Source organism: Cydia amplana, chromosome 10 (genome assembly GCF_948474715.1).
Source record: "Cydia amplana chromosome 10, ilCydAmpl1.1, whole genome shotgun sequence".
NCBI classification, from domain to species: domain Eukaryota; kingdom Metazoa; phylum Arthropoda; class Insecta; order Lepidoptera; family Tortricidae; genus Cydia; species Cydia amplana.
In genome coordinates this window covers 6163989-6173676 of record NC_086078.1, presented here as the reverse complement: position 1 = coordinate 6173676, position 9688 = coordinate 6163989, and the positions used below count along the sequence as shown (strand labels likewise).

General features: G+C 38.4%; 2 protein-coding genes across 2 annotated transcripts; both read right to left on the bottom strand.

Moving 5' to 3' along the window:
- Window positions 1–437: 437 nt before the first annotated feature.
- LOC134651458 (shematrin-like protein 2) lies at window positions 438–3040 on the bottom strand. Its single transcript, XM_063506566.1, has 3 exons — window positions 2985–3040; window positions 1642–1711; window positions 438–819 (listed from the first exon to the last, which is right to left on the bottom strand). Exons 1-3 carry the CDS (start codon window positions 3000–3002, stop codon window positions 503–505), a joined length of 405 nt encoding a protein of 134 aa, XP_063362636.1. The 5' UTR covers window positions 3003–3040; the 3' UTR covers window positions 438–502.
- Window positions 3041–5838: 2798 nt separating this feature from the next.
- Window positions 5839–8484, bottom strand: LOC134651619 (esterase E4-like). Its single transcript, XM_063506718.1, has 3 exons — window positions 8274–8484; window positions 6384–7663; window positions 5839–6094 (listed from the first exon to the last, which is right to left on the bottom strand). Exons 1-3 carry the CDS (start codon window positions 8469–8471, stop codon window positions 5839–5841), a joined length of 1734 nt encoding a protein of 577 aa, XP_063362788.1. The 5' UTR covers window positions 8472–8484.
- Between the last annotated feature and the right edge of the window lie 1204 nt (window positions 8485–9688).

Sequence of the window (9688 nt, the reverse complement as noted above, 5' to 3'; positions counted from 1 at the left end):
AATGTTTTTTCTTGATTAAAGAATGTTAGGGTATTCTTTTGATAAAGTAAAAAATAGGTATTTGGCTTGTTTATGAAAATATTTTTTGAATGGATTTTTCCTCCCAGCAATGAGATTATTTCAATTCGATTCTGTTATTCTACTTCCGTTTTCATCAAGTTCTCATTCATTTTAGAATACATATTATCAAAGTAAGTACCTACCCAATATTTAGATGGATTTAAAAAATTATATAGGTACCTACCTATTTTACCTATTGTCCGAATAACCAAAGTACCGTTTTTTGCCTATATTCTTCTATTTATGGTTTTAATACTTCTAAATTCTTCTATAGGAGTTCGCTGTCTTTTAGTATTTCAATATACAATACTTATGTATTAAGTCGTGGTTGCTTTTGGTGGTATTAAAAAAAAAGGTGCAAAAGAAAAACAGAATACTTATAGTGAATGCTTTATAAAAGTGTGGCGGCGAAGAAAGATAGAAAGAAACACTTCGTCATCATTTAATGCAAGCCGAGACCCTTGCCGCCGAGACCGTAGCCCCAGGTGTTGACGGGGACACCGGACCACACGCCTTTACCGCCGAGTCCGCCCAAGCCAAGACCGCCGAGGCCGACGCCTCCCCAGCCGCCGAGGCCTACGGTGCTGATGACAGGGCTGGTGATGATGGGAGCGGAGACGGTCTTGACGACTGGGATGGGTGATGCCTTGATGAGGTTGGCGGTGGAGACGGCGGGAGCCAGGATCGGCGCGCTGTAGATGGGTGCGCTGACGATGGGCACGCCCCAGCCGAGGCCTCCCAAGCCTAAACCGCCCAAACCTAAAACATAAAGCATATTCAATCTCATCCTTTTTGAACTCTTGACTACATAGTTATAAATATAGTCACCTCTCTCAACAAATATGTACAGTAGACATCTCATTCATTAAATTTGGCTTAAATTTTCAGCTTGTTGTTTCCTTAATTAAAATTTCCAGCTTTTTTGTGCAAAAAAGTGTTTATGGGCGTTTTTTTTTTGTTGTCCCCTACACTTTTTTTTTAAATTTGGGATTTTTTATGTTATTTCTACTCAGAATCACGAGCTCTTTCTATCCTCATAGGAGAAAAATAGTGTCCTAAGGTTTTTATTTCCATTACGTCACCATTTTTCATAGACTTTGTATGGCGGTCGCGGAATGGAAAGATCGAAATATGTATGGAAATTTTGGGACACTTTTTTTCTCCTATTAGGATAGAAAGAGCTCGTGATTCTGAGTAGAAATAACATAAAAAATCCCAAATTTGAAAAAAAAAAGTGTAGGGGACAACAAAAAAAACGCCCTTATTACCTAGGTACTTTAAAACAGGACACAGATATATACATAGGTACACTGCGTTAATTATAACCCATTCTTTTGGCTGCTGTAGTAGGAATAAGAATAAGAATATTAACAGAATACATGGTAAATTACACAAATGTTGTCCCAAACTAGCGTCTTTCGAGCATCGGCGTCTGGTCAGCGCTATGGAAAATGACGTCGCTGCGCAGTTGCCTCGACGTTGCGTCGAGCAGCGGCCATAGAGTTGTAGACGCCGACGCTCGAAAGACGCTAGATGTGGGGTGACCCTAAGTGACAAGGTACCCATAAAATAATATATTACCATAGCCGAGACCAGAGGCGCCAATGGCACTGCCGTGGCTCATGCCAACCACAGCCATCAGGCAAGTCAACTGTAACAAATACAAGTTTAAAATAAATCATTGGTCAATAAACCGTACTTAAGCTACTTGCAGCTGAAACGTGAAAAAAAAATCGTATAAGGAAAATGTAGCCTACGGTTAATATCTGGGCGACCGAGCTTTGCTCGGAAAACATTTAAAAACTCAAAAACGTGCGTTTTCCCAGAGATAAGACCTAGCTAGATCGAATTTTTGGTCCCAAAAAGTCCTTTATAGCAAATTTCATCGAAATCGTTAGAGCCGTTTCCGAGAGCCCCGAATATAGAAATAAATATACAAGTATTGCTAGATCTTTTAAATTGCGCTTAAAAAGACTTGACAAACGACTCGACTCGGAACTTAAAAGACTCGGAAGTTAATATTCATCAATGTCGGCTAAAGCTAAAACCATTTGGTTTTAAAACTACTGTTGACAACATGACATAATAATAACACAAACCGTCTCTCATATAATATAATAAATAACTCAAAAATATAATAAATCCAGCGATTAAAAACAAATAACATTGATTGGACTATAAATATATTTTTCAATATTCGAAGTGAAAGCAATCAAGTTAGTCCAATAATAATATTTGCTGAAAAATAACGGCTCGATTGGATACGGCAACTGACACAAACTCACGTAATAAAATATTTTAAAAGGAAATGTTCATCACAGGCCGAAAAAGCGAAAACAGTAGTTTTCAATTACAGCTATTATTGAATTAAATAAGTTATTTTTGTTTGAAAATGTTAAAGACCACCAACTCCACACTAGCGCCACTGCTAAATAATCGTGATTATTTAAATTTAACGAAATATATTTAAAAAAAGGGGCCGCTACAGTACAATACAGTATACAATACAGTAGTATTTTGTATTAAAGTACCTTTTGAATACATCAAAATAGTTTCTATGTTGCTGGATTCGTCAATCTATCCAAAGTTAAGGCGGTCGTTTTTGTTTTGAGTTCATAGATTGACGAATCCAGCAACATAGAAACTAGTTTAATGTAGGTACTTATTCAAAAGGTACTTTAATACAAGATACAGTACGTAGCGGCCCCCTTTTTTTAAATATCTTTCGTTAAATCTAAATAATCACGATTATTTAGCAGTGGCGCTAGTGTGCACGTTGATGGGCTTTTAAATCTTTTAATTATTGAGTACTTATACTTTTAAACACAGATAACTTTATGAATAATTCTTAACAATGACAATCATTTGTCTGAAATTTTCACTAAGTAATGTAACACTATGCATAAAAAAACTTTAATACTCACAGCAACGTAGGTATTCATTTTGTTTGTGAGACGAAGTGTGCCGATTGCAGGCGGTCCGTGTTTTTATACCCGGCGCAACGGCATAACGCATCCTGAGCGTGGCGTGTTGCATCAGGAATTAACATCTAGCATCCTTGTAACATAACTGTTGTTATTTAAGGGTCAATTTGAGGGTTGGAGGCTGCGTAAAGAATGACTCACGCTAGTCAGGCCGTGCCCGGGCCGTGGCGTCCGACATGTCATTTTCTATGACGGCTGATCGGTGATCACTTGGTGTTTTCCATAGAAAACGAAGCGCTGGAAGCTCCGGCCCGGCCCGGGCCCGGTCTAGCGTGTCATCCTTAAAGCCCCTGCCGGAACCGGGTTTTTGCAAAAACTTCGAAATAACCATATATTTCTAATTATTTTAACTCAGTTTTGTTTTTAGGTAACGACTTGGTATTATTAGATTGCTCAGTTAGAAATGAAATACTTTCGCATTTCTTAGCACTAATTGGACAGTACTGCATTTACTTGTTAAGATTGGAAGTCTAAGGGGGAAGAAGGCCTTTTCCTAATGTATTTCCACGATTCTCATAAATGATAACATTCACATGTTCTTACCATTTGTTTAGATTTCGGTCGGTATAGACATAAATTAATTTTATGATATTCGTAGTACATAAGATTTCTTGCTCTGAAAATGGCTCATTGTTTATCTATAAAGCGGTTTGAAAATGATACGTTTAGATCCAAGGGAGTTTTACTTTCAAGTATTTGTATATGTTTACAATTCGCAATAATAATTTGGTTCAAAATTAATTTATCGTATACTTACGCTCCATTCTGACATTTAAGTTCTTAACCCCTAGTGTACATTTCCTTCATTACTGTGTGGAACTAGCCGAACTAATTTGCATCGGGGCTCGTATGTCATTATATTATGTCTACTCAATCATCCATCAACGCCACGTTAGATTTACTGACTTCATCATGACGGCAAGCAAAATTAATTTTGCTGTCTGTTTTCCGCACTGTATGTGCAGTAGTGCATTAAAATATTCCGATTTCGCATGCACGGGCCGGCACCCGAAACATCTGGTAACCTTCGACATTTTAATTTGAGTTAAGGATGGACGCACACGTGTGAAGCTGGTATCTTCAGTGTAATTCAGAATACTCCAGAATCAATAAAATAACTAGAACTAGCACGTAATTTTCAAGGCAGTGTGCACTAGTGTCGTTCGAGGGTCGTCGGCGTTCGATTGTACTTAGGTCATTCTTATAATTATAATTCGAAAGTTCTTATAATCTGTAGTAGAAGTGCAACATTTTACCTCATAATCACTCTTCTTAACTAAGTATAGCGATGGTAGCTTAGGGGTAAGGGCATGCGACTTTCAATCCTAGAAAAAATCGACCGATCGAATCGATTGGTAAAATTCGACCTATGCCGCTGTGGCCCGGTGGCCGAATGGCATATAAGCACCTGCCGCGATAGCAGAGGACACTGGTTCGATTCCAGCCTGGGGCACTGGAGGCCTTGGTCACTTATTCTTATATGACATTTATTTCAGTTTTCAATCCTATGTTGCAGGTTTAAACTGCGCCTCATACCATACCAATGAGCTTTTGAAGCTTATCGCGAGGTCTATAAGCTCACTAGCCACACTTTATTTATGTTTAATTTATACCTATTGAATTTTCATTCAACATAAATAAGTAAGGTTACGAGGGGGAAGCGAAACTTAAAGCAAGAGAAACACTTGTATGGACAATAAACAGTTAAAGATACTCAAAGATATTTGAAAAACTCACCTCACTATGTTACCCACGCCCGGTAACACGATACATACGTTTAGCGGAGGTATTCTATTTATTTATTATATATTATTATCATTCTCAAATAAGATCACACTTTTTCATTGACATGTTTATTTACATAGTGCCATGACAACGTCAAATTATTTGAACATAGGTAAAGAGTCTTGAAAAGGGAGTCCGCAACATAAATGTCAAATAACATTGAGTTTTTCTTTATTGATTTAAATGCCATTTAAATTATGAGTGGCCACCTTACGGGGCTTACGGTCACGTGATCGCCTTACGCCCCTTACGGTCACGTGATCGCCTTACGCTGTCTCGAGTTTATCATTTTTTCCCCACCTCAAAAAGTGCCCAGCGCCGCTAAAGAAGTTTTCACTTCAAAAATAAATAATTTAAAAATACATAGAAAGTCTTAGTGGTTTATTTAGATAGTATTTATTATTGTATGCGATGAATAAATGTTTTTATATTTCCATTATATCCATTGTGTGTTTTTGGGTTTATCTAATATTCGCATTTGCATTTTGTAGGTTGGTGCGGGATGGAAGTTACATACTTAATGACTCAACGTAGTAAATATTCTTTGTTTTTAAATTGTTAAAAGCTTATCGCGGGGTCTACAGCTAATAGGACCACAAGTTTATTTATATCAAAGTGCGCCAGTCATTGCTAATTAGAAGCTACAATATAGTTTGAAAATAAATCTTTAAGATCGGCCAATAAATGAATTCAGCATCCTCGATTTATACCAAAACGTTACCAAACTTGGCCTAGTACTCGTAGCTTAATTAATATAGATATAAAAATAAAGCTGAGAGACCTGTCTCCCTCCAAAAATTTTACATCCAAAATCTTGGTGGCTCTACTTCTTAAATCCTTCCAAAGGATCAATTCTCCTAAAGGAAATCTTTAGTTCAGGAAACGCCCTATTTCATGAGCATATTTGCCTATTTTACAACGGTCACTACCTATAAATAAACCTACTTGTACGAGTTATTAAATGAGTACCTCTTTAGACAACTCACCGTTCCATAAGCAAATTATTATTTTACGTAAAAATCACATTTAATATACAGAAGGATAGTAACAAATATTGTGTTAGAGTTTGCTTCAGTGTATTCGCAGAAGATGGCGCTGATGGAGATCTGTAGAAACGACCGTAGATGTCCTCCCAAAAGAGTGTACGTTCCTCCAAGAGAGGGCTTCCATTGAGCGTTATCTCTTCTCCTAGAGACATATAGGGCGACCTGTTAGCGCCAACTGGGGGCCAAGAAGGGAGATCTGATCCTTCAGGTACTGGCTTACTGTAATAGATAAATAGTTATTAATTTTTATTATCCTTGAGTGACATTGGCCAACAACAATTCATGTCTGATTTCACGAGATTGGAAATTAATATAAATGAGTAAAAGTGATGAGTAATAACATAACATTCTAAATAAAACAGAGTGCGGGGTTATAGATCTTTTGGAATAAATCCAAAACCTTAAAACGCAACATAACTATTATCCAGCACTAAAAAAATCAAGTTCAAATAAAGAAATTTAGGGTTAGGTTTTAGTTAATATAATTATATACATATTATATAATTACCCCGTAGTAATAAAGTTCACCCAGAGCTCGACCATTATGTTCTTCATTCTCTTGTACTCATCAGAATCAGGACCAACGAACTCGAATTCCAATACCGTATCAGTCTGGGCAGTGTGAGTTGCCCCTGTGATATTTTTCACGTATTCTGGAAAGAATTCGGGATGTGGCGTGAAGAACGAATATTCATACAGGTATATTGAATCACTTCCAGCCTCCACTTGCAACTTAACTGATCTCAAATGAGAAAATGTAAATAAGACATCAGAGAAGTAATCGATAAACCCTTGAACAGTTTCAGCCGATATGCGTTTGTCACCAAAATAAAACTCTTTACTAGCTTTCGCAATACGCTCCTTTTCTTCGTTGTTTTCAAACTGCAAGTCAACTGGCAAAAAATCTGAAAATCTTTCATTCATTGATTCTTGCCATAACTCAAACCATGGTACCCGAAATAAACCTTCCATATTTGCAAATCCATATAGGACTGGTACTTTTCTGTATTTTCCTTGTGTTAAAATGTTAACTGGAGCATCATCTAGGAACTTTTCAACACCGGTATCACGCTCAATACAAGGTGTAAACATAGAATTTGAATCCTCTGTAGTAAAGAAAATATCTGACGTCAAATCCTCGTATGACAATGTTGAGTAGAATTCTTCCAAACTATTGATATTATCAACGTTAGTGAAGTTAAGCTGCTTAGCAAAATCCTTTGCATTCTGAATAGGATCAAGTACAACGCTCCATACAGCGACACTTGCACCGCTCTCGGGTATAACTTTATTATAAAGACCCTTGGTCATCTCTGAGAGCATCAGGAGGTCCACTGCTGACGAACCAGCGCTGTACCCAGCAATAGTGACTTCATTGGGATTTCCCCCAAAGTTAGCGATGTTCTTCTGTACCCATCGAAGCAGCGCGACTTGGTCTTTCATTCCAGCGTTACCCGGAGCATTTTCTGTGCCCAGACAGAGGAAACCGTGCACTCCTAAGCGATAGTTGAAAGTGACAGCTATAACTTTTTTGGTGCGCACTAATGGGCTTGGGTCACCAAAGTTTCCGAATCCTAGTTGGTAACCTCCTCCATGGACATAGACCACGACAGGAAGATTAGTCTCCTCTGTATCGGGCATATAGATGTTTGCCACGAGACAGTCTTCTCGCATATCCTGACGAGATATCCTTAGCATTGAATCATTTAGAGAGCTGCCTTGTGGACAAATTATCATATTATTGACAGCTTCAAGGGGGTTCATCCATACTGGTCCTGGAAGCGGTGCCTAAAATTAATATATTAATTTTGAATTATAAGTATTTTATTATCAAATCTATAATAAAACAAGCGACCCGCCCCGGCTTTGCACAGGTTCTACAAAACTAGTCAAATTATACATCTTTACTTTCCTCTATTGATAAATGATAACCGCATGAAAATCCGTTTATAAGTAAGATTTGAATTTATTGCGAACATACATACATGCTCGTACAGACAGACAGAAGACAGACAGAGGCGGCGGGCGACTTTGTTTTAAAATATGTACCTAATAGTGATATTTTATTAGACTTGACTACCACATTAATTTGAAATATCGAATTATTAAGCTCATTTTTCATGGAGACCATTTGCTACCGAGAGTAAGGACGAGAAATTGTTATTTAATCATAGGTAGGTTACGAATAATTAATTACAATACCTATGTATGTTTACATATTTAGCCGGTTTTTGTTGAATTACCATGAGTCACCTACTTTATTACTGTGCCAACTTAAAAATATCAACGGTATAATATGTGTATCGGACCAATTAGCTCCAGTGTGTACTTTCTTACAAGTACGAGTAATTCAAGTAAATGAGTTAAAATACAATTAAATGAATTTAAGAGAACTTACGGTGAATCTGCGCATTCCAGTAGGCGCCGTGGCATACGGGATCCCGTAAAAATAGAAGATATCATCCTTCTTATATCCCCTCACGGGCCCCTGTGCGGTCTGCACTAACCTTGCTTCCCTTACATCCTGTGTATCCTGTGTAACACACAGAGTTACTCCGGCGACCAACAACAATAATTTGATTATTGTGTGCGGCATGGCGGGCTGTTGCCGTGACACTGCAGAATGTGCTTGTTCGGCTAGTGGTCGTATGTAGGTATATAACCGGCGACACTTGTACTGTCGCGTCGAATTGTTGTTTTAGTATGGGATTTTTTTTATTCAGACATCTCACCGACAAATAGCGGATGATTATTAGGTATCTTGTGCAATAGACTAGATGACAAATTTTCATTTATGGTATCAATCAATCAGGTTTGTTTTTAGGATCAATGGACCCACCCGCCCCTAACAAATCGCTATGTGAACGTGACGTCAAGGTCACTGAGATCGCATCTTGAAGTATGACCAAAACAAGAAAATTACATTTTTTTCTGTGAAATATTGCGTTTATGTATATATGTTGATACAATATTTTTTTGGATAAAATGTGAGGAATCGAATGGTATCCTTACTTACGTATTTCGTTTTTGAAAGTTAAAAAAAAAACAACGGGTTGCACTCCGGGAGTGCCGACAGAAGTGAAAACTCAATGACTAGTCCAAAATGTCTGCAGCACTATGTATAATTGACCCATCCTCCTTTCTATTGAAAAACTTTAGTTCCGAAATTGCTGGTCAGTGAATTCGAAATTCTGTAGCGTTATTTGTTTAAAATTCGAATAGAAATTGTAAAGTTACCTTGCAGACCTCGCATATAAATATATTTGGTCATGATATTTTGAGTTTTATTCACCAGTACTAGAGTTCACTTTTATTAGCGATTTCATCAAGATGTAGAATCAATAAAGTTGGAGAGTGCTGTGGGGAAGGACGTTGCCAGGCTAAAGGCTGTTAGGGAACCTGAGTCCGGGGTATGGTTGCATGCCTTGCCGACACTTGGGAACCTTACTTGATAATGACACGTTACGGATGGCGGTAGCACTGAGAATCGGGGGCAAGGTGTGCGAGCCACATCAGTGTAAGTGCGGGGTAATGGTGGAGACGGATGGACACCACGGGCTAAGCTGCTTACGGTGTGTGGGTAGGATACCTAGGCACTGTGCCATCAATGAGTTAATAAGGCGAGCTTTGGTGTCGGCGAACGTCCCATGTATCATGGAGCCCCAGGGCCTAAGTCGTTTGGACGGTAAGAGACCGGATGGTCTTACACTTGTTCCTTGGGCGAAGGGCCGCAGCTTGCTTTGGGATGCCACGTGTGTGAGTACTTTTGCACCCACTCATCTCGCGCGCACGGTGAACAAGGCAGGTGCAGCG

Coding starts and splice junctions, on each gene's coding strand:
- LOC134651458 (XM_063506566.1), bottom strand. Junction 820..1,641: donor CGCCTCTGGTCTCGGCTATG/GTAATATATTAT, acceptor TTTATGTTTTAG/GTTTGGGCGGTTTAGGCTTG.
- LOC134651619 (XM_063506718.1), bottom strand. CDS start 8,471: ATGCCGCACACAATAATCAAATTATTGTTGTTGGTCGCCGGAGTAACT. Junction 7,664..8,273: donor CTGGAATGCGCAGATTCACC/GTAAGTTCTCTT, acceptor TATTAATTTTAG/GCACCGCTTCCAGGACCAGT. Junction 6,095..6,383: donor GTGAACTTTATTACTACGGG/GTAATTATATAA, acceptor TATCTATTACAG/TAAGCCAGTACCTGAAGGAT.